At 46.8% G+C, this 23942-nt stretch overlaps 1 protein-coding gene across 2 annotated transcripts in view; it reads right to left on the bottom strand.

Moving 5' to 3' along the window:
* The window catches only part of Khdrbs1 (KH RNA binding domain containing, signal transduction associated 1), a 39811-nt gene extending 37844 nt beyond the window's left edge, over nt 1-1967 (bottom strand). The window contains exon 1 of one of the 2 annotated variants that reach the window (XR_009057991.1): nt 1429-1967. Coding sequence is in view for 1 of the 2 variants with exons in the window: in XM_057784462.1 (XP_057640445.1) it covers nt 1429-1810 (382 nt within the window). In the remaining variant the exon portion in view is untranslated. The remainder of the gene's footprint in view (nt 1-1428) is intronic. The other variant, XM_057784462.1, reaches the window with a different exon arrangement.
* Nucleotides 1968-23942: the final 21975 nt, after the last annotated feature.

The following is a 23942-nucleotide window of genomic DNA, read 5'->3' as shown; positions in this document are numbered from 1 at the left end:
ATGCAACCAATTGATCTTAAAATCTTAAACGTTTGTATTTACTGACCACAGTTTTGCTTACTGTACTTTAAGACCCTTAATTGCTGTTTTTATAATCTGCCTGTAAAGAAAACCGGTTCTTAAATCATTCGGTAGATACAAGACCTCTCTGCAATGTAAAAATAGTAAAGCCCTTTCATCAATGCCGGGAGATAGAGAACAAATATAGGCAAATGATCTTTTTCCTTTTATTTCATTTCAGATTAGTATCTGAGTGCCTAAAGGACAAAAGAGAACATCAGACACCCCCACCTCCCCACCCCCCCATCCCCGGTGCTGAAGTTACAGGTGTTTGTTCTGAGCCACATGATGTGGGTGCTGGGAACCGAATCCCGGTGGAAGAGCAGAAAGTGCTCTTAACCGCTGATCCATCTCTCCACCAGATAATGGTATTTTCACAATGAACTGTCCACAGTATCATTCTGGCCAGAGTCCAACTACTCATTCAGTGAGACGGACAGCGGGTTTTCATATGCTTAATAAGATTTGGATATCATAAGATGCTTTAAAACCATGCCTTAACTACAAGTGAGGGTCTGAGTAACAAAACTAAGTCAAGACAGCTCGCTAGTCTGCAAGCAGAGAACAAAGGCCACCTTTCTTAAACTACCTCTACTCAAGCCAAAATTAAAACAAGACCTATTTCTCGTTCATCTCACGCTAAAAAAAAAAAACCCTAGGTCCCTTACCTCCCTCTATCTTTTCTTCCCACGGTCTCTCTGGCTTACTTTCCCTACTTTTGCACGCTTGCCAAGTCACATTTTAAAATAAAGGAGAAAAACCGTCCAGGTCCGCAGCTATTCTTATTCGACAGGCCTTAGCGGGAAAACTCGGTTCGAGAAAACCTCAACCTCCATCCGATTGTCTCGTCGCTCCAGCCTCTGAGTAACTTAAAACCGAGTTCCCGCTAAGTCCCGCACCTCTCGCTAGACTGTGCCGGCGGCTGACGAGCATCCCGGCCCTCTCTCCCTGTTCCTCCTGGTTCCGGCCGTCTTTCCCTCCTACACCCCAGGTCAAGGCGCTCTCCACCACACGCAATCAAAAAGAGGTTTTTTTGTTTTGTTTTGTTTTTTCTCTTTGGGAAAGCGGGTTCATTTCTGGAAAGATCCGGTCGTTGGCGCGCGGGGCAACTACTAGAGGAGGCAGGGTCGGGAAGGGGGCGGGAGCACCGTACTATCCATCAAGCTCCCCGCGCTCGCAGATCGCGAGTCCTCTTCGGGCCTCGTCCAAGGCTCAGAAATCTCCCCTTACACTCTAAGTCGGGGTGGGACTCGTGGGTGCAGGATCTCGAAGGCCAGGTCGAGAAGGGACTCTCGATGCCCGGACAGTCCAAGGGGGCGGGAGCAAGAGGAACAAAGCGGTGGCCACCCACCGCCAAGACCCGCTTACCTACGGACAAGAGCTGCATGGCGTGAGTGAAAGACGGGTCGAGGGAGTCCTTCTCTGCCATGAGTTCGGGCAGGTACTTATTCTCCGGCTCCATCTTGGCCGCGGCTGTGGCTGACGGGGGCAGCAGTGGGGTCGGCGCGGAACCCACGACAGTCGCGTCGGGACCCGTGGCCGAGGGAGGCAGCAACGGTGGCGGCTGCGTGGCGGGCGAGGCCCGTACGCCCCCTCTAGGCCCACCTCCGCCTCCCCGGGACCGGTGTGGCAGCGGTGACGGCCGAGTCGGGGTCTGACGCACCGAGGGGTGGACACCTGAAGGGTCCATGGAGCCGCTGCGGCCCGAGGATCGAGTCAGGCGCGCGGCAGGGTCGTCCCGGCGCTGCATCGGGGAGGATGTGTAGCGAGCGAGCGAGGAAGCGACGCGACGGCAGCCGAGGCCCGAGCGGCGGCGGTTGGCGGGGGTGGAAGAGCGGGAGCGACGGCGACCGAAGCCGACCCGAGCGACCCAGCGAGAGAGCACCGGAAATGAGGCGGCGCGCGTGCGCAGGCGTCTACCGGCACCGCCCTTGAGTTTCTCCGCGGAGAACAAAGTCCCCAGTCGGGCCACGGCGCCTGCGCCGACTCAGGACTTAGCCTCCCCGCTCAGGCTTCGAGTTTTTTGCGCCTGCGCGGGCGCCAGCCGCCTTCGTTCGTTTCTTTTTTTTCTTTTCCACGTGACTCGGCGCTAGCGGTACACGTGTCTTCCCCCCCTCTTCTCCACACTCGGGCGGAGGGGGCGGGAGCTGTGGAATGTCTTTGTCTCCGCGCGGGCCCGCGGAGTGTGGGGCCGCGGACCTGTTATTCGTGGGCCACGCCTCCTCCAACGGCCGAGCCTCGGGAGCTCCCTGGAAAGACGTAGAGGAATCGGGGGCCGCCCCACCAGCCAGGAAATGAAAGGACGCTTCGGGGGACCCGGAGAAGGGAAAAGAGGGTTAGAGCAGTGTGAGGCCGGAAGAGAGGGAAAGACTGCCCCAACGGGATGGGAAGATGGGAGCACTGGGAGAGGCTGACCCAAGGAATAAGTCCTGGGTGTGAGAAAGGGAAGCCTGGAGGGAGAAATAGAAAACTAAATAAATAAAAGACTTAGAGAAGTGTCAATCAGAGACGAAAGGTCAGAAGAAAGGAGCTGCAGACTAAAGCAAGGGACCCAGGAAGTCGTGTTACTTAGCTTTCCATTATAGCAGGTTCAAAATTGGCAAGAGAATTCTCCTTAAAAGATGCATTTGGGGTCGGATCAGCAGGTAAATCCGCTTGTCTCCTGAGTTCTACCCCCAGGCCCTAAATGGTGGAAGGAGAGAATCGGCCCTCACAAGTTGTCCCCTAACCTCTACACACACACACACACACACACATACACACACGCAAATGCATGCACACACTCGCACATACACACACTGGCATTCAATGTGTCGTGCCCCACCCCCCTGTGAGGGGGTCAGGTTAAGATGCACCATTGTAGCGTACACCGTACACCTGCGCTGAGAAGGGAGAAACGCAGGAGAATTACCGCAAATTTGAGACAGGTCTGATCTACACAGAGAGCTCCAGGCCACCTAGGGTATCGAAGGGACTCCCAGTCCCCCCAAAACAAACCAAGACAGATGACACACCTGCAGTCCTAACCCTGGTGAGATGTAGGCATTTGAGGCATTTTAGCTTATACGTTTTGTTGCCTTCTGTTTATTTTGTAAAAAGATGACCACAGGCCCAGTCCTTTCATCCATGTTGGTTGTCTAGTTCTCACACTCCTACTGTCAGTAGGAATGTCGGTCCTGTCTTTGTTGGGTCCTTCACTCTCCTATCATGCCCTGCCTCTGTCCACTGTCTTGCGCGACCACACCCTGCTTTTGTGGTACTGGGAATCTAACTTTGGGCTTTGTGTATGCTAGGTAGGTAAGCATTCAAGCAACCTGAACTACATTCTAAGCAAAGTAATATATAATTTTACATAGTTTATATGGTAACTAGTTCTGCTGACCATGACTGGACCTTTGGAGGGTTATGTTTCATTTTCATAACACAGTATTTTTAATTAAAATTTTTTCATACAATTTATATCTTATTTTTCCATCCCTTAGTTCCTCCCAGATCCTCCCTGTTTTTCTACACACCCAACCTTATATTATATTTTCTCTCTCTGTAAAAAACAAAAGGACTGCCGGGCGGTGGTGGCGCACGCCTTTAATCCCAGCACTCAGGAGGCAGAGGCAGGCGGATCTCTGGGAGTTCGAGGCCAGCCTGGTCTACAAGAGCTAGTTCCGGGACGGGCACCAAAGCTACGGAGAAACCCTGTCTCGAAAAAACCAAAAAAAAAAAAAAAAAAAAAAAAAGAAACCAAAGGACTGGAGAGATGTCTCCATGGTTAAGAGCAGTAACTGTCCCTGCAGAGGACCCAGTTTGGTTCCCATGTCACAGTTACAGCCATCTGTAACTCCAGTCCTAGGGGAACTGATGTCCTCTTCTAGCCTTTACTGGTATTGCACAGATATACATGCAGGCAAAACACCCGTATGCCTTAAATAAAAATATTTTTTAAAAAACCCACAAAAACCTCCACAGAAACAGAGAACAAAACACTTAAGCAAAAGACCAATTAGACAAAAAAAAAAAAAAAAACAAAGCAAAATGAAACAAACAAAAAGTCAACAAAAATACCATATAGTTTTTGTGTCAAGCTGGATTTTTTAAAATATTTTATGTGTGTTGGTGTTTTGCCTGCAAGTGTGTCCAAGTGAGGTTGTTGGATTCTCTGGAAGTGGAGGTATAGACAGTTCTGAGTTAGCATGTGGGTGCTCGGAATTGAACCCAGGTCCTCTGGAAGAGCAGTCACTGCTCTTAACCACTGAACCATCTCTCCAGCCTGAGCTGAATTTTTTAAGATTTATGTGTGTGTGTGTGTGTGTGTGTGTGTGTGTGTGTGCAGGTTTCAATGAAACCAGAAGAGGATATCATCTCATCCCTGGAGCTGACATTACAGAAGATTTTGAGCTACCCAAAGTGCATACCGGGAATGGAACTCCGACTCCCGGAAGAGCAGTAATTACTCTACACCACCGAGCCATATCTCCAAGTCCTGTTTTGGTTTTTTGAGACAAACTTCAAGATCATGCTGGCCATGAACTTTCAGTGACCTTCCTGCCTCTGTTTGCTGAGCGTTGAGATTACAGACATGAGTCACCCCCTGGCCTTTTACCTACTCTTTTAGGCACCCCCAAATTCTTCCCCTCAACTCTGAGAATATCTCTTCATCCTCTAACCATCATAACCACTTGTTTTAGTCAGTGTTCTGTTGCTGTGAAGAGACACCATGACCACAGCAGCTATTATAAAGGGAAACTTTTAATTGGGCCTGGCTTATGGTTTCAGGGATTTAGGCCATATTGTCATGGCAGGTAGCATGGCAGCATACAAGCAGACATGGTGTTGGAGCGGTAGCTGAGAGTTCAACACCAGGATCTTCAGTCAACAGGAACAGAGAGGGACAGTAGGCCTGGTTGAGCATCTGAGACCTCAAAGCCCATCCCCAGTGACACACTTTTTCCAACAAGGTCATACCTCCTGGTGACCAAACATTCAAACACATGAGTCTATAGGGGCCATCCCTATTCAAACTACCACACCACTCCAGCACAGTATAATTCAAGGGACCCTTACTCTTGTCCTGCCTCCACACCGGTTCAGAGAGGGAAAAGTAGTTTTTATATAGGGGCATCAGACTCCGACAATTGGTCCAATTTATTTTTTAGTAGAAGTTGAGTCCCTTAAAAGGGAAACACCATATGATCATGTCGTGTACTAAGTTCTGCATGATCTTTGCATGATCCTTTTTTCTTTTGAAAACTTTTTAGCTGTTTGTTTTGGTTTTTGGTTTTTCGAGACAGGGTTTCTTTGTGTGACAGCCCTAGCTATCCTGGAACTCGCTCTTGTAGACCAGGCTGGCCTCGAACTTGCAGAGATACGCCTACCTCCGCCTCCTGAGTGCTGGGATTAAAGGCATGTGCCACCACTGCCAGGCTTTAGCTGAGGTTTGTAATACATATCTTTAATCCCAGGACTCCAGAGGTAGAGGCAGGCAGATGTCTTTGAATTTGAGGCCAAACTAGTCAACATGGTGAGTTCCAAACCAGACAAGGCTCCATAAACCTGTCTAAAAAAATGCATTTTATTATGTATATGTGTGCATATGTGTGTGCACAAGTGCCTATAGAGTTCAGAAGGGCCCTCTGATTCCTTGGAGCTGGAGCCACAGCATTTGTGAGCCACCCAATGTGATCGATAGGACCTGAACTCCTGTACCTGAACTCCTGTCCTCTGATAGAGCAGCAAGCCCTCTTGAACCACTAAGATATCTCTGCAACCTCACTAGTGTTTCCCAACATCTCTGATGGATGACCTATTTCAAGTATCCTATTCCATGACCGATTTATCCTCTCATGGAAGATTTGCCATTGAGTTCTCTAATACATCCTAATGTCTGATCTGTACTCACTTGTCAGGCTGTAGCTTTGGTTCTCTGAGATCTCCTTGGCCATCTGGCCAACAATTTTTTCCCTAGGAAAATGAAATAAGGAAGGTGTAGAAATATAGCTGAATGGTAGAATGCTTGAATGTGTGAGGCCGTGGATTCTATCCCTAGTACACTGGAGAGAAAGCCAGAGTTCACACTGTCTTTATTTCCACTTGTTGTCAGTTTCTATCTCAACTAGGTAGCTAGTCTGTCAACTAAACATTTTCCTTATAAGACCCTGTAATGTTCATGTTTCTGTCTTGACTGCTGCTTATTTTGGACAAGGTCTCACTCTGCTGCCCTACCTGGCCTGGAGTTGCAATGTAGATCAGATTGTTCTAGAACTCACAGAAATCAGCCTACCTCTGTCTCTCTGGTGCTAGAACTGAAGGTGTGTGCCACCATACCTAGCTTAAATATTTTTTAATTTTTTTGTTTTTATTGTGTATGTATGTGTGTAGTTTTGTATATATGAATACAGTACCCACAGAGGCCAGAAGAGCCAGAAGAGGGAATGGGAGCCCCTGCAGCTAGAGTTACAGGAATTGCAAGATGCCTTATGTGGATTCTGAGACTCAAACTTGGGTCGTCTGCAAGAACAATTTGTGCTCTTAATAGTTAAGCTGTCTCTCCAGCCCCTAAGATCAATTTTTTGTTTTTGTTTTTGTCTTTACAAGACAGGGTTTCTCTGTGTAGCTTAGGAGCCTGTCCTGGAACTCTCTCCGTAGACCAAGCTGGCCTCAAACTCACAGGGATCTGTCTGTGTCTGCCTCCAGAGTACTGGGATTAAAGAAGATCTATTTTTTTCGTTTGTTTGTTTTTGTTTTTTCGAGACAGGGTTTCTCTGTGGCTTTGGAGCCTGTCCTAGAACTAGCTCTCGTAGACCAGGTTGGCCTCGAACTCACAAAGATCCACCTGCCTCTGCCACCTGAGTGGAAAATGTAAGACTCTTAATTGGCTTTTATTTGATGTCCTAGAATCAGGCAACACCTTATTCCATAAAATAGAGTGAGTCTTCCCTTCTAAAAGAATGGCCTCTGATAACTGTCATGAAGAGTCTCATGCGACAAGAGCGAAACACAGGTGAAAATGAAGTGCTACAGAGTTCAAGGCAGAAGGCAGATTTTAATCGGGAGAATAAGTTCCAGGAGAGAGGGAGTGTAAATAAGTGAGCAGAAATGAAATGTAGGAGCTGCTGTCAGGGAGTGGAAGTAATCCAATTTCAGAGCAGAGCAAATCCCAGAGGAGGTGCAGGGGAGAGGAGGATTTATAGGTCCCCTGCAATTCCTATGTGCTCCCCCGTCCATGAAAATCCTGGGTGACGGTGTTACAGATGGTTGGCGCGTCCTTGCTCTGTAATAAGATGCTCAGATAGAGAAACCTTGAGCGGAGGTTGATAAAACTTTGATAAAGCCGTGGCTGGGAAGGAGCTGGTGGGGGTTTTTTCAAGACTGACATCACTAGTTATTGCAAATGTCTAACAGAGCATCCCGCAATACACTTTACATACACAGAACAGAAACTAAGAAGCAGCCTGGCTTTGTGCCTCATCTTTACCAGAGGCCACAATGAGGTCCTCTTCCCGGTGAGAACACAAACTTTAATCTCTGAGAACCTTAGTTGAGGGGGCTGCTGTTGTACTAACCCCTTAGATATGTGGGGTGGGAGCTGATAGAAGGGGTTCCCTGAGGCCGAGGAAGCCAGTCCCATCCCCTGAAACCTAGAAGTCTGAACTTACCCAGCTTCAGCCAAGGGAAGCGGACTTGAAAAGCCCGCGTGCGGAGCAAGGCAAACGAATGCAAACCAGCTGGGGTGGTTTGAATAAGCCGTCTCCTGCAGTCTCAGATCTTCGAATGCGTGGTCCCCAGTTGCTGCTGCTGTTCGGAGAGGCTTAGGAGGTGAGCCTAGTTGGAGGCCGCCTGTCACTGGAGGGGGCTTGGAGACTTTAAAGGACTCCTTCCGTTTCTAGTTCGCTCAGCTCTTTCGGCTGTTCCTGCCATCTTGCCTGCCTCGCCTGCTTCCTTGCCACGATGGAGATGGACTCATCCCCCTGGAACCCTAAGCCTAAATAGCCTCTTCCTCCTGAAAACCGCCTTAGTCCTGTGTTTTATCACAGCCATGGAAAACAATCAATGCTTGTGCCTATACGCTTAGTGCCTAATGAAGATTTCGGGGTGCATTTTATCGCTGTGGATCTGAAAGGCCTGGTCTCCAGTCTACATAGCAAGAAAAAGTCTCAAACAAATAAAACAAACACAAAGGGTTGGGAGGAAGCTGGAGAGATGGCTCAGAGGTTAAGAGCACTGGCTGCTCTTGAGTTCAATTCCCAGCAACTACATGGTGGCTCACAGCCATCTATAATGAGATCTGGTGCCCTCTTCTGGTCTACAGGCATACATGGAGGCAGAATGTTGTATACATAATAAATAAATCTTTTTTAAAAAAGGTTGGAGATATAGGTGAGTGACAAGACTTGCCTACTATGTTCAGGACCCTGGGTTCATTCTAAGCACTGCAGGAGGGTGGGGGTAAGGGGACAGTATTGACAGAGGTGCACAAAGAGCTGTGTGCACGCTCAGGGAGAAGGGACCCACCCAATCCCATCTAGGAGTTAGCCAAGTGGGGTGTTTGAGAAGTTGTCAGATAGGATGGGGGCAGGACATTTCCATGTTTTGCCTCCAACAGAGCTTGGTCCCATGCCAGTATTCCCTTCAGCTCTGGAATTAAGATCTGTAGCTTGACTGTATCCTTGTTCATTGGGTGTTTCAGAAGCCCATCATCCTTCCCGGGAGGACTCCAGCCACACAGCTATGGTGACTAGCAGTGCAGTTCTGGGACACAGATGGCTTCACAGAGTTTTCTTGTGAAACCTTTCCCATTTCCAGCCTGCTGCAGTGACTCACCTAGAGAGAGTACTGAGCCAGCTGAATTTCATGACTTACTCCTTGTATGTCTCCCTCACAGACACCATCTTCAGTAGGGGCAGTGGGCAGAGGCGGGGCATCAGAGGAGAGAGTAAAGGCTTGCACCACCATTCCTCTATTTTTATATACATTAAGATATGGAACTATTGGGCTGGGTATGTCCTTCAACCCAGTACCCAGAAGACAGAGGTTGGTGGATCTCTGTGAATTGGAGGCCATCCTGGTCTACATATTGAGTTCCAAACCAGCCAAGGTTACTTAATGAGGCCCTATCTCAAAAACAAAACAAAACAAGAGCTGAAGAGATGGCTCAGAGATTAAGAGCACTGGCTGCTCTTCCAGAAGTCCTGAGTTCAATCCCCAGCAACCACATGGTGGCTCACAATCATCTCTAATGAGATCTGGTGCCTCTTCTGGCATGTAGGCATACACACTGGCAAGATACTATATATATAATAAATAAATCTTTTAAAAAAAGGTTTTTAAAAAAGCACAGAAACAAATTGAACCATTAGTGTATGGTCACATAATAAATCAGGGCTGGAGAGCTGGCTCTTCCAGAAGGGTTCAGGTCCCAGCACCCACATCAGGCAGCTCAGAGCTGTGCCTCCAGCTCCAGGGGATTTTATACCTTCTTCTGACGACTGCAATGGGCTCTTATTCTTCTGTGCACATATAAACACACATATTTTAAATAAAATCTGTAACAATGATAATAATAAATTACATTAAACTTTTAACCCATGTTTATGGTTATGTTGCTAATAAGAGATATTCTTATACAGGGTCACTAAAGTTCTAATATATAACTATATAATATCCATCGCCATGGTGGCTCCATCACATGCAGTTACAGGTCCTTGGAAGTTCCATAAGTACTTGAAGGGACATTACAGAGTCAAGAGCCACCTTGCTCAACCCTACTCCTGCTATCTTAAATCCTGTTGTTTACCCTATAATATCACAAATCCCACTCAAATTTCTCTGGCTCCACTGCCTCTCTCTGAGGACCCATCATTTATATCTCTAAATCTCCAACAATTTCCCACCCTTAAACTTTGTGTTCATTACTCTCAAGCCAGAACTTAGCACGCTTTTTTGAAATGCAAGTCTGGGAGTTGGGCCTGTTAGCTCACACATGTAATCCTAGCATTTGGGAGGCCATAACACAGGGATTGACCTAAATTTAAATTCCAGAATAGAATCTTGTCTTAAAAACAAATTAATCCCAGCACTACAGGGCCACACTGGTCTACATAGTGAGTTCCAGAACAGTCAGAGCTATATAGTGAAACCTTGTCTCAAAACAAACACACGCACAATACTTATTTTAGTTAGGGTTAGTGTCATTGTGATGAAAACATCATGACAAAAGCAACTGGTCAGCCCAATAAACTGGAAAAGGTTTATTAACCATATAAACTGGAAAAGGTTTATTCCTGAATTACAGGCTGTTGAGAGAAACCAAAACAGAAACTCAAACAGAGAGGAACTTGGAAGCAGAAGAAGCCATGGAGGGGTGTTGCTTACTGGCTTGCTCCTCATGGTTTTCAGCTTACTTTCTTATAGAGCCCAGGACCACCAGCCTAGGCTGTCTCTACCTACACTAACTCCCATCCCCCTGCATCAATCACTAGTTAAGAAAATTCTAAATTCTCTACACATTTGCCTGTAGTCTGATCTTTTTTTTTTTTCTTTCTTTTTAGACAAGGTTTCTCTGTAGTTTTGGTGCCCTGGAACTAGCTCTTGTAGACCAGGCTGGCCTAGAACTCACAGAGATCCGCCTGCCTCTGCCTCCTGGGTGCTGGGATTAAAGGTGTGCACCACCACTGCCCGGCTTCTGTAGCCTGATTTTATGGAGGCATTTTTTTTTCAACTAAGGTTCCCTCCTCTCAGATGAATTTAGCTTGTGTCAGGTTGCCATAAAACTAGACAAGACAATACTCAAGATGCAAACCAAATTGAATTATATCTTTTAGTCTCATTAGCGTGATGCATTTGTGTGTGTGTAAGCCAGACAGAGGTCAGCATTGGATGTCCTCAATTGCTTTCTTCCTAATTTACTGAGATAAGATCTCTCACTGAACCTGGAGTGCTAAGACTGGCTAGCCTGACTGTCCAGTAAGCCCCAGGGATCCTCCTGAGAGCTGGGACCAGACACATGTATTTTATGTGGGTGCTCAGGATCTAAACTCGGAACCTCATGCTCACATGGGAAGCACTTCACCAAGGGAACCATCTTCCTAGACCTTTGATTCTCTTTTACAGACAGACACACAGACACACACACACACAGAGAATAATTTAACTTTTTAGGGGCATAAAGAAAAGGACACTTATAACATGTTTGATCTGGTTCTGCCAGCATGTCTACCCCTGCCTGGCTTGCTTGCTTTCTGCTAGTAGTGTCTCAGTTCCTGTGTGCAGCAACCCTGGCTTTCAGTTCCTTCAACACGACAGACTCTTGCCTATTTCATACTGCACACATGCTGGTTCCTTAGCCTAAAACTCAGCCACTGCTCCCTCCCCCACATCCAACTCTGCTTTGTCCTGGTACCTCTTATCTACCCTTGAGACACATCCACAGGCCTCTTCTCCAGAAGGGCTCCTCACACCTCCAAGGGCAGATCAACTTAATTCATATCGCTCTTCCACGTGCTAAGCGAGCTCTCCGCCACAGACCTGCATTCTCATCTTTAGTTCCTTGACAACTCCATGCATGTTTATAATGTGTTTCAATTACGTGTCACCCATTATCCTCTCTTATCTTCTCCCACTGAGCCCCCTCTTCTTTTTTTTAATATTTATTTATTTACTTATTACGTATACAATATTCTGTCTGTGTGTATGCCTGCAGGCCAGAAGAAGGCACCAGACTTCATTACAGATGGTTGTGAGCCACCATGTGGTTGCTGGGAATTGAACTCAGGACCTTTGGAAGAGCAGGCAATGCTTTTAAGAGCTGAGCCATCTCTCCAGCCCCCCCCCCCCCCCAACAAAGTATAGCAGTTTTTCTTGAAGATTAGGAAGCACTGGGACCAACTATACATCTCAAACCTTTGGCCTGTAGATGGTCACTGCCTTCAGTTCCCCAGACAATCACGTGTCTCCTTAAGCATTTAAATTAGCGACCCTGGTCTAGAGGGCTCGTCCTAGCTGTGGGATCAGGAAACAGACTGAAGTAGGATGCAAGTTGAAGGTAATGGCAGTCAAAAGCATCTAGGAAGAAAAATGAGTCCAAATTCAAGTTGAAGACACCTAGAACGAAGAGACACTACCTCTGGGTTTGCTCAGCCTGGGCTCAGCCCAGGGTCAGGGAGAGGACCGGTTTAGGCTTCAGGATATAGGATCCATCTTCTGCCATCAGAACTTTTATTTGAGCTCCGTGAGAAGAAAAGGAAAACAAGAAACCAACTGCTGATGATTGATCCAAGAACCAACTGGAATTTCAATGAGACAATACTCCTGAATTTTCCATTGTGGAAGAGAGCTAAAGATGAGACCATCGTCTTTTCTATGCATGAAATGGACAGTCTAGGAGTATCTCTTTGTTTGAGAAGGTCTCACTGTGTAGTCCTGGCTGGTCTGGAACTTGCTTTGTAGATCAGGCTGGCTTTGAACTCCAGATATCTTCTTGTCTCTGCTTCCAAAGTGCTGGGATTAAATGCATAGGCTACCAAGCCCAGATCACTTACGTATTTTGAGACTGTATCTAAGAACCTGGAACCTTGCTGGCTCAGTCTGTAAAATCTGGACTTACAAGTGTGAACATTCGCACCAAGGTTAGAGCATGGAGGTCATTTACAAAATTTAGGTAAAGAACAAAACCATATATATGTAGTATTTAAAACAAAGATACTTATTTTTTAATATTTATTTATTTATTATGCATACAATATTCTGTCTGTGTGTATGTCTGCAGGCCAGAAGAGGGCACCAGACCCCATTACAGATGGTTGTGAGCCACCATGTGATTGCTGGGAATTGAATTCAGGACCTTTGGAAGAGCAGGTAATGCTCTTTAACCTCTGAGCCATCTCTCCAGCCCCCAAACAAAGATACTTTACACAGTACGTGGCAGACACTGTGCTGGAAAGTGGGGATACAGTCATGAAGAAGACGACAAACATGGGCTGCTTCACAGAGCTGACAGAGTGGCCTCCAACTCAGTGTGTACCAGAGGCTGGTTTTGAACTCCAGATCCCCCTACCTTGGCCTCCAAAGTGCTGGGGTGGTAAATGTGACCTGGAAGTCCATTCTAAAGGATGAGCTTCCAAAGTACTTTTGACCTGGGATGACACTTTCAGGACAAAGCTGGACACACCTACCCACAGGAGCTGCTTCAAGACAGTGCTTGCCATCCCCTCCCACCCCCGCCATGTTCACATGCGTGCATCTCCTCACTACATGAGCCTCGCACACTTTCCTAAGCAGGTGCCAGACATTGCTCTCGAGGTTTCAGTGAATTGTGCCGTTTTCTCTACAGAGAAAACAAACACCAAGTAAACAAACAGGGTAGAAATTTTAGGAAGACAATAAAGCAGGGAGTGGTGGCAGAGTGACTGCGAAGATGTGGGATTGGATAGCTTAGGTAGGGTGGTCCAGGAACGTCTCTGAGGGGTCCTGATGGAGAAGCGTGCAGGAAGGATATGCTGAGGAAAAGGAATAGTGTGTGCAGGAGCTCTGAAGAAGGAACTGGGTTGAGTGGGTCAGAAATAAGAAAATATAAGGGCTGGAGAGGTAGCTCAGTGGTTAAGAACACTGACTACTCTTCAGATGGACCTAGGTTCAATTCCCAGTGGGTCACAATCATTTGTAACTCTGGTTCTAGTTGATGTATTAGTCCAGTTTATCTGATGCCGTCTTCTGGCCTCTGAAGGTACCAGGCATGAACACAGTATATTTAGATGAAAAAAAAAACATAAAAAAGAGGAAGAAAAAGAAGTAAAATATGTAGCTGGGAATTCAGTGAGCACAAGGGGGCAGTTGACAGCAATGAGGTACATGAAACCGCTAGAGTAAAATCGTGTGGCCTTGCAGGCTGTGTGAGAGATTATCCTTGACTGTAGTGAAGAAATTGAGTCAAGACGATCAACTAGGCAGCTGTTATTGAGCGTGTGATACGTGCCAGGAAGGGAGCTAGCTGCTACAAATACAGTGGTGAAATTAAACACTATGTGGGATCTTGTCCTCATGTGACTGATGGCAATGGGGACACAGGTAAGAAAACTGGCAATTGAGACTCAGTCAGTTTGGTAAACACTAGAGTAAGAGTAAGGGCAGGGCTCTGGAGAAATGGCTCAGCTCTTAGGAACACTTGATGCTTTTGCAGAGGACTTGAGTTCCCAGCTCCCAAATGAGGGCTTGCAGCTCCAGTTCCTGGGAATCAGGTGCCCTCTCCTGGCTGCTGCAGGTACTACATACTGCAAACACTCACAAGACCAAAAAAAAAAAAAAAAAAAAAAATGTAGCTGGTACCAGGTGGTGGTGCCGCACACCTTTAATCCCAGCACTCAGAGGCAGGTGGATCTCTGTGAGTTCAAGGCCAGCGTGGTCTATAGAGTTAGTTCAGGACAGCCAGGGCTACACAGAGAAAACCCTGTTGGTTTTGTTTTTTGTTTTTTTTTTCGAGACAGGGTTTCTCCGTAGCTTTTGGTTCCTGTCCTGGAACTAGCTCTTGTAGACCAGGCTGGCCTCGAACTCACAGAGATCCACCTGCCTCTGCCTCCCGAGTGCTGGTTTAAAGGCGTGCGCCACCACCAACCGGCAAAACCCTGTTTTGGAAAAAAAAAAAAAAAAAAAGTAGGATGTGTGTGTGTGTGTGTGTGTGTGTGTGTGTGTGTGTGTGTGTGTGAAGGACAGGTATTTAGCAGTATAGAGGAGAATTACCTAACCTGGTCATCAGCACATCAGCGTGAAGAAGCGCTTCCTGGAGATGATGTCATTCAAGGGGATCATGAGGGGACTCGGGAGAAGTATATTCAGAGCATCAAGAGAAAGCTCAGAAACTAGATACGGTGACACAGGCCTGTGAGCCCCGTATTTGGGATGCTGAGGCTTAAGGATAGTGAGTCCAAGGCTTGCCTGGACTGCGTAGTGAGTTGGATGCCAGCCCAAGCACCTTAGCAAGACCTTGTCAGGAAAACAAAAAGGAGGAGCTGACGAGATGGCTCCACCGCAGAAGACCCTGGCCCTCGAGCTGGGCACCCTGAGTTTCATCCTCAGGACCCAGGGGGGAGGGACAGAGAACTGACTCCCACAGGTCGTCTTCTGGCCGCCACATGCACAAGACAGCACTCGTGCGCCCCACAAGCCCACCGCCTCACCCATGCTGCCGCTACCGCTGAGTACATTCTCAGGCCTTTTTGCTCCATTGTGTGTGTGTCCGCGTGGATTTCAATGAGCAAGTGCGTGTCTGTAGGTACTAAATAAAATGTAACTGGAACGTTTTTAGAGGTTGGAGGTTCTGGGGAGATGACTTGGTTGGTAGCGTCCTCTCTGCACGAGGGCCTGAATTCAATCCCCATCATCCACAGGAAAGCCTAGCATGGGGAAACGCACCTGCTATTTCAGCACTGGGGAGGCTGGCCAGCTGGTCTGTGCAGACCCGTGAGCCTCAGGTTCACTAAGAGACTCTGTCTAAGAAACTAAGATCGCTGGAAAGATACCTAGTGTCGACCTCCAGTCTCTGTGCCCACGCACACACACTTGCCTGTACACCCACCCCCACACAGTCGTACACTGGCACATGAACACACTACGTATGGACACATACGTGCATACAGAAACCCATGTGGACACACACAAGAATGGAATGAAGAGGCCTGAGGATGTACTCGTACTCGCTGGCAGTGGCAGCATGGGCGAGGCTGTGGGTTTCATTCCCAGTCCCGAAGGGGATAAAAAGGGAAGAAACGGAACAGGATAGGGCTCTTGAAGGGAAGAGAGAACCTGGCCAGCGCGAGGAACTTGAGTAGTTCAGTGTGTCTGGGTCTGAGGGATAGCTCTTCTATTTAAAAGCAAATCCACTTAAGTTGATTTTATTTTCTTTTTATAAGCCTCCTGAGCGTGCACAGGAAAGGCATTCAAAGGTTTTTCGGCAGCCGAATGATGGTTCAGGGCCTGCTCAGCTCTCGCCTACTTTTCCCTAATCTCCTCAAGTCAGTCTTAATAACCATCCGTCCTGTCGGAGCCTCCAGCCTGACACAAGGCTCTGTGTAGGAAAGCAAAACGCGCCGGCTGAACAACACCTCTATTCTCGCCTAATACGATGAAGGGGAGCAAGGGGGGGGGGGGAGTGAAGACATTACTGCTCTCAGTGTTGGAAACGGCCTGCCTGGAAACTGCCCGAGTCTCCCTAGAGCTTCTGAAGATCCAGGATCACAGTGCCAGGAGATGCTACGGGAAGGCTTGAAAATAAATTTATTTATGCGCTTGCTCGAGTACGGCTCGCATGCACATGCACACGTGTATACACACAAGCATACTATGTCATATATGTATGCATGTGGAGGTCAGGGGACAACGTGTAAGAGAAGACAACTTGTCCCAAGACAAGCTTATTCTGAGGTGTGTGACCCCCCCCCCCCAAAGTGTTGATCCTGTTTTATTATCTGACTGGAAAACTAGATGATCCACAGGCCAAGGAAAGAAGGGATGGGCTGAAGCCCCTTCTAAATCACCGCTCCTGAACATACACCCCCCACCCCCACCCCACATCCCTGGCTCATCATCATGGTGTTTCCTCTTCATGGGATGTACAGAGATGACCACCCACGTACAAAGAGCAGAGGGAGAATCTGTTCACTTCCTGGTATTCCGCAGACAAGGAAGGGCTTTGGTCACGACACCTGCCCTGATCAGGTGCCGGTGCATCAACACAGGTGTGGGATAGACACGGTCACACTCAGCTAGAAGATCCAGTCCAGCTTCACGTCCTCTTCCAGCGCGATATGACGCCACCGAAGCTGGGTATTGTGGCTTCAAACGTGCCGGTACCGGCAGCCCCAGCAGCCTTTGGATGGGGCCAGAGTGATTACGGAGCCGGCAGAGCTGTTGCTTGTATTACAGTCCATACTCTTTCTGGGCAGGATTTGCCTGAGGGGCTCTGTGGAGTCACGTGGCTTAGACAGCCATCTCAACTGGGGTCGGCCAGCCTGGCAGTCATTTCTGAGATACTCGGTAGCTGGTTCTGAGCAGGCAGGTAACAAGCTAGACCAGGCTAGCCCCAGAACCCGTAGATATCTACCTGCCTCTGCCTCTCCCGTGCTGGGATTAAAGAAATACACCACCACAACTGGGTTGCTTTTGTGAAATTTTAAAACTGGATATTATTTGAACACTGTAATGTTGTGACTCTGAAAATCACCTATTTTTCTCTGTTTTGTCTTTTATCTGCTTTCTGACTCTAGGACATTATTTTATCCCCTCTGTGACCAATTTAGGGATTTAAAATCCAAGATTTATCCATAATCCCCTAAAATTATATGAAGTGGTACATTCTGGCTTTTACTGTAAAATTTGGTATGCTTTTTTTAATCCCGTAATTTCCTTATGCTACACTTTCAATAGCCTACAAGCTGTACTTATAATTCATAAACGCTTTAGTCAGTCTTAATGAACTGATTAATTATGAAACTATTGAATTACTATGCTAAAACTCAAATCAAGCAATTAAGAGTCCTTTCTTGGCTGGTCATGACTTAAATCCCGGCACACAGGAGGCAGAGGCAGGTGGATCCCTGTGAATTTCAGAAAAGCCTGGTCTACAGCGTGAGTTCCAGGACAGCCAGGACTACACAGAGAAACCCTGTCTTAAGAAACAAAACAAACAAACTAAAGAAAATGGAGAAACTAAGTGTGATGGCAAACATCCGTATCCCAGCTAGCACTAGAAGGGTGGACACAGAGGGGTCAGGAATCCAAGGTTAGCTACATAGTCCCAGGTCAGCCTGGATGACCCCATATGAAGACAAACACCAAAAGACAATCTGGAGTCTTTTTCTTCTAGTGAAATCTTTTCTGTTTGTTTTTCTGTTTTTGCTTTTTCAGAGGCATGATTTTTCTATGTTACAGTTCTAACTGTCCTGGAACTTGTTTTGTAGACCAGGCTGGCCTCAAAGTCACAGAGATCCACCTGCCTCTGCTTCCCAAATGCTGGGATTAAAAGCATGCGCCACCACCGCCCAGTTGAAAGAATTCTTAATGTATACAGTGAATTACATGCAGTGGTGCCTGAAGACACCACAAGGGGGAGTCAGAGCCGCTTGGAGTACAGGTGATTGCGAGCTCCTGCGTGGGTGCTGGGAACAGAACCTGGGTCTTCTGAAAGAACCGTGAGTGCTCCTAATTGCTGAGCTGACTTTCCAACTGCAATCTTGCATTTTCATTACCCAAATCAAGGAAGCCATGATGTAATTTTCTTTAGGTTATCTAGGCAAACCCTGGTCTTGGACAGTATTTGTTTTTTTTCTGTATTATCTGGTGTGCCATTGTGATTCATAGTCCTCCTGTCAGTGTACAATGTGTCTACCATATACCTATTTCAGCAGTTTCCACAGACTTTAAATATACTAAGAAGGGGCTGGAGAGAGCTCAGGCTAAAAGCACTTAGCATTCTTCTAGAGCACGTGCGTGCACACATGTGCACACACACACTAACAAACACACACTAATAAAGTATTAAGTTAACAACTATTTGTAGTAGTTATTATACAGTAGGTATTTGGTGCTCTATGGTGAATGAAAGACTTCAGAAACTTGCTGGGCAGTCATGGCGCCTGCCTTTGACCCCAGCACTCGGGAGGCAGAGACAGGCAAATCTCTTGAGTTTGAGGCCAACAGCCAGAGCTACATAGTGACATCTTGTCTCAACAACCCCTCCGCCCCAATAAAAGGCACTGGTGCAGGGTGCTCTCTTCAACATGTCGGAGTGTGAGGTTCCAGGGTAGAAACTGTAATGATCCCCCCCCCCCAATGGCTTTTTCTGTCCTTGCAACTTGAGCCTGTGTTCCAAAGGAGCAAGGCTTCCTTTTCTGTTCAGTGGGTTTGGAGAGCCTGTGTTCCAAAGGAGCAAGGCTTCCTTCAGGGAAGGCGCATATTAAATTGGTTCTATCTGTTTTGCGAGCTCAGACTTTCCCCTGTTAACTTGGACCCGTCATACTATTGCGCCAACTGTAGAAAAGGAGTTTACAGTATTGGCTGGAGTGGTCGGAAATTAGATTGCAACTATCAAAAGGGACAAAGAGAACTGTCGGTTTCCAGCGGCTCCACCAGGGAGCCTCTTAGTGTTCCCGTTTCTAATAACTGTTGGTGTAAAAGCTGCAGCAGAGCAATAAAGAAGGGACCACTAACAGTTTGAATACCACAGAAATGAAGGTCAGGTCTTCTTAACCAAGCAAAGGGCCATTATAGCAACGTGTTTGGCAGTGGTGAAGGGAACATGGGCTCTGTTGAGGAAGAAGGCAGCCGTCAGTACCCTTTCAGCCTCATTACCACTCACCGAGGCAGGGTGCATAGTTCTGCAGATGTCTTTTAATTGTTTGGCTTTTCATTTCTGGTTATGTATTATGTAATTAGAAATGGATTTTTAATATGTGGCCCAAGTTGTCCTTGGACTCTCAATCCTGCTTCAAACTCCTGTATACTGGGATTTGCAGTTCTATGGACAACATACTATTTTTTTCCTCTCTCTTCACAATTTTCCTGCTGTCCGATATGAAAAGCATTAGCAGTGGCTAATTTTACTGTTTAGATTCCAAGTGGAAGGCTAAATACACTGAGCTCTCTTGACTTTGATGTAGTTGATAGTTGGTAGTCCAGGACTTTGTGCCTGTCTTTGTCATCTCTCCCAACCCCTACCCATTTTCTGACCTTGTCTGTTTCCTGCCCCAAGAAGAGAGTCTCCATGGGCTTATCGACTGCTCTTGGATTTGGTCAAGGAAAGGACCAGTATATTGGTATACAAGAAAAGTGAGAGTTTAGGGTTTGCCTTGTTCTGGCGGCTCTTTTTTGTTTTTGTTTTTCAAGACAGGGTTTCTCTGTAGCTTTTTTTTTTTTTTTTTTTTTTTTGGTTTTTCAAGACAGGGTTTCTCTGTGGTTTTGGAGCCTGTCCTGGAACTAGCTCTTGTAGACCAGGCTGGCCTCAAACTCACAGAGATCCGCTTGCCTCTGCCTCCTGAGTGCCGGGATTAAAGGCGTGCGCCACCCCCCCATCCCCCTTCCCCCCCACCCCCGGCTTTCTGGCTGCTCTTTAACCTTCCTTGTAGTGGCTGTTTCCTTCCAAGACATCACCTATATCACCTATTGTTTGCTTAGGACACGCCACCTCCACCCACCACACCCCTACACTCTTTGCCGTCTCAAGCAGGCCTGGCAATGGCTTCCTGATAGTGCCAGCTTCTACCCACTTCAGCTTCCCATTTTGGTTCTTTTTATTCTGCCCATGCCTCTTGAATGGTCCCAACATTAAAGTTTCTCTGTAAAAGTTAAACTTAATTAAAGTTAACTCTGTTTCCTGCTGACATCCTGGTCAGTTATTTAAAGGCGAGCTGTCATTGCACGCAGCTTTGGGTACGTATCTCACTTCCTGTCACACAGGGGCCTTCCTTGGGTTTTGTTTTGAGTACTAGAGTCAAGAACTCACACTTTTTTTCCTTCCTTTTTTATACTATTTATTCCTATTTCGTGCATATGGGTATTTTGCCTGCACGTATGTCTTTGTACCACACGCATGCAGCACTGGAGGATGTCAGAATTCTCTGGAACTCAAGTTACAGACAGTTGTGAGCCATCACATGGGTGCTGGGACTCGAACCTGGGTCCTCTGGAAGAACAGCCAGCACTCTTCACTGCCGGCCCCTTCTTTACTTGCATTATACATTTTTGTTTCTTACTTTAGCAACAGTGTGCTCTCCCATATTTGCAGCCTTTTTGCTGGAAATTTTTGTATGTTGAATAAAATTATCTATACAAAATAAAGTAAGGGTCAACGAGTTGGCTCAATGGGTAAAGGTGCTTGCTGCTAAGCTTGATGACCTGAGTTCAACCCTTGAACTCACATGGTGGAGGGACAGAACTGACTCCTGTAAACTGTCTGTTCGACTCCACATGTGAACCATAGCACATGTGTCCACACACATGTAAATACATAAATGTGATTTTTTTCTTAAAGAGGTTTTGAGGGGGAGGGGATGAGAGATGGCTCAGTGGTTAAGAGTGTGTATGTACTGCTTTTACAGAAGACCCTTAACTCCACATCCCAGTGCGCCTCCACAGCAGCTCACGCCTGTCTGTAAGGCAGCTCTGGGGCTTCTGACGCTCTCACACAGACGTATATGCAGGCAACACACCAAATGAACAGAAAATAAAAATGAATTATGAAAAGGATTTTAGTTGTTTTGTTTTTGTTTTAGTTTTTCTGTTTTTGTTTGTTTGTCTGTTTGTTTTTGAGCTAGGGTTTCCCTGTGTACCTCTGGCTGTCCTGGAACTGGCTCTGTAGACCAGGCTGGCCTTAAACTCACAGAGATCTGCCTACCTCTGCCTCCTGAGTTACTGGGATTAAAGGTGTACAGCATCCCTGCCCAACTAGATCTTTTATTATACGTGTATGCCTATTTTGACTACATGTATGTTTATACAAATGTGTGGTTAATGCCTACAGAGGCTAGAAGATCAGGTCCCCTAGAGCTGGAGTTACAGATGGTTGTGAGCCCCTCTGTGGGTACTCAGAAGTGAACCCTGATTCCTGCAAGCAACAAAGTGTTATTAACCACTGAGCCATCTTCTAGTCCCAAATAATACATTTTTAAGATAAAAAATAAAAAATACAAAGAGTGATTTGTGCCAGGAGTGCTGTCTCACAAATATAATCTTAGCACTCCAGACTTTGAGGCAGGAGGATTGCCATGAGTTCAAAGACATCCTGGGCTACAAAGTAAAGCCCTATTTTTTTTTTTTTTTTGAGACAGGGTTTCTCTGTCCTTGGCGGTCCTGGAATTCACTCTGTAGACCAGGCTGACCTCAAATTCACAGAGACCCACCTGTCTCTGCCTCCCAGGTGCTGGGATTAAAGGTGTGCGTCACCGCTGCCCATCATAAAACCCTATAAAAAAAAAAGTCTCCCTAACATCCCGGTGTGGTGACACATGCCTTTCATCACAGTGTTTGACAGGCAGAGTCTTTGTGAGCTTAAGGCCAGCCTGGTCTACACAGTGACTTCTAGGCCAGCCAGGGCTACATAGAGATACCCTGTCTCAAACAAGCAAATCCTAAAACAAGGCAAGTTGTAAAATTTTCCAAAGGAATCTCATAAACCGTACGAGACGAACGTTAAGTTGTACTCAGCATTTGTTGATTATTTACTTATGCGCAAGTTAGATTTTGGGAACATACAAATTAATGTCCGCTTTTGCCTGGAGGCCCAACTAGCTCTAAGAGCTATGTAGAGAAACCGCACAGGGTGCTAAGTTCTCAGGGTTGTCAAAGCGCCGGAAACATGGTAGTCATTTCACAGTTGGGATTTATTGTAGCCAGCCCTCCACTCAATGGCCATTCAGGGGCACATAAAATCTTAGAGAAACAATTATTTTAAAAGGATTATTCTCTCTTTTACAAAAGATTATTTTCATATTCTTTCTTCACATAAGATAATTCCCAGCGTGACAGAAAACGGTCTGTGGAGAAGCCCACAAGCACGTTTGAAGCTGTTGCCTCTGAGAAGTGGGAAGATAGGAAACTCATCATGTTAGGCATTTCTACATTATTTACATTTCTTTTCAACGTTTGGTGTAAGAGTTGGGGTAGATCCCTATGCAATTGCATGGGAAGTGTGGATGAAGGAGTAGGAGAGTAGGAGGGGTAGGAGGGTCGTGCAGGAGAGAAAGCCAAGGGCTAAGATCAGCGTGTCACGTCCTTTATCACCTTGTCACACCTCTTCACACTTGTCCCTGCAAATCTGTCGGTGAAATCTTTTCAGAAAACAGTGCTCTGTGCTACCATAATAGACTCCAGGCAGTGCCGGGTGTTTACAGTCCCAGTGGGGTGTTAAGACATCCCCAGGACAGTTGGAGACAGCCCACGGTTAAGTGCCAGCAAAAGATCAGGAGAAAACCCGAGTATTTTGCCAAGGTTTTTGCCTGGGAGCCTTGGAACAGTGATGTCATTTATAAAAATGGGAAGTTGGAGAAGAGAGCTGCTTTGGAAGCGGAGAGAGGGAACTATAACAGTCTTTGTAAATTACTGCTTGGCTGTGAGGATGAGTGGGGCTGCCGAGAGAACGGCAGGGATATAATAATCTCTACCTTTTCTTGAGCACGGACTATGTGCCAGGTCTGTGCAACACAGTCTGCGTATGCCCTTGTTTGGTCTCCAAGACCTAGGAGGCCTTTATGACCCGTTTTTCCGTGAGGAGAAGTGGCTAAGGCCTCACAACCTGTGAGCGAGTGACAGCTAGGAACAATGCTCTGTCACCCAGGAGGAAGTATAGGTGGAAGGTCACCACACATGTGCCAACAGGCATTAACTTCGTAGAGCCAAGGCCTGTTTACCCCTGCACCCTCAGAGTGAACTCGGAGGAAGTGGGCGCTGTCAACTGAAGTGGTCAGGGAAGGTCTGAAGGGGGATGGTCTGAGCCAGGCCTTGAAGGATGGCTTTGCATGGGCGAGGAAATGGACAAAAGGGAGCTGGTACCTCAAGCAGAAATGGTAAAGGACAGAAACTGAATGTAGATGGGAATGAATACTATGGGTGGAGGCTGATGGGAAAAACATGAGAGCTAGAGAAGGCTTTCAGGGCTGAGTCTACTGTGAGAAGGAGGGGGGTTAATGGTATTTGAGTGGGGTGAAAGGGCAGAGGAAGGAGAAAGTCCTGGGTACTCACTGTAGTCTTCATAGCAGTCTGCACACTCATGATCCCACCACAAATAAATAAGTAAACATAATTTAAGATTTTTCAATAAGATGGAGAGAGATTGAGTGATGGAGGGAGGCACCTGATGCCAATCTCTGGCCTACACACATACACACACGCACATGCATATGCACAAACAA

Source organism: Chionomys nivalis, chromosome 11 (genome assembly GCF_950005125.1).
Source record: "Chionomys nivalis chromosome 11, mChiNiv1.1, whole genome shotgun sequence".
Taxonomy (NCBI): domain Eukaryota; kingdom Metazoa; phylum Chordata; class Mammalia; order Rodentia; family Cricetidae; genus Chionomys; species Chionomys nivalis.
The sequence above is the reverse complement of the archived record's forward strand: the minus strand, read 5'-3'. Positions and strand labels throughout refer to the sequence as shown.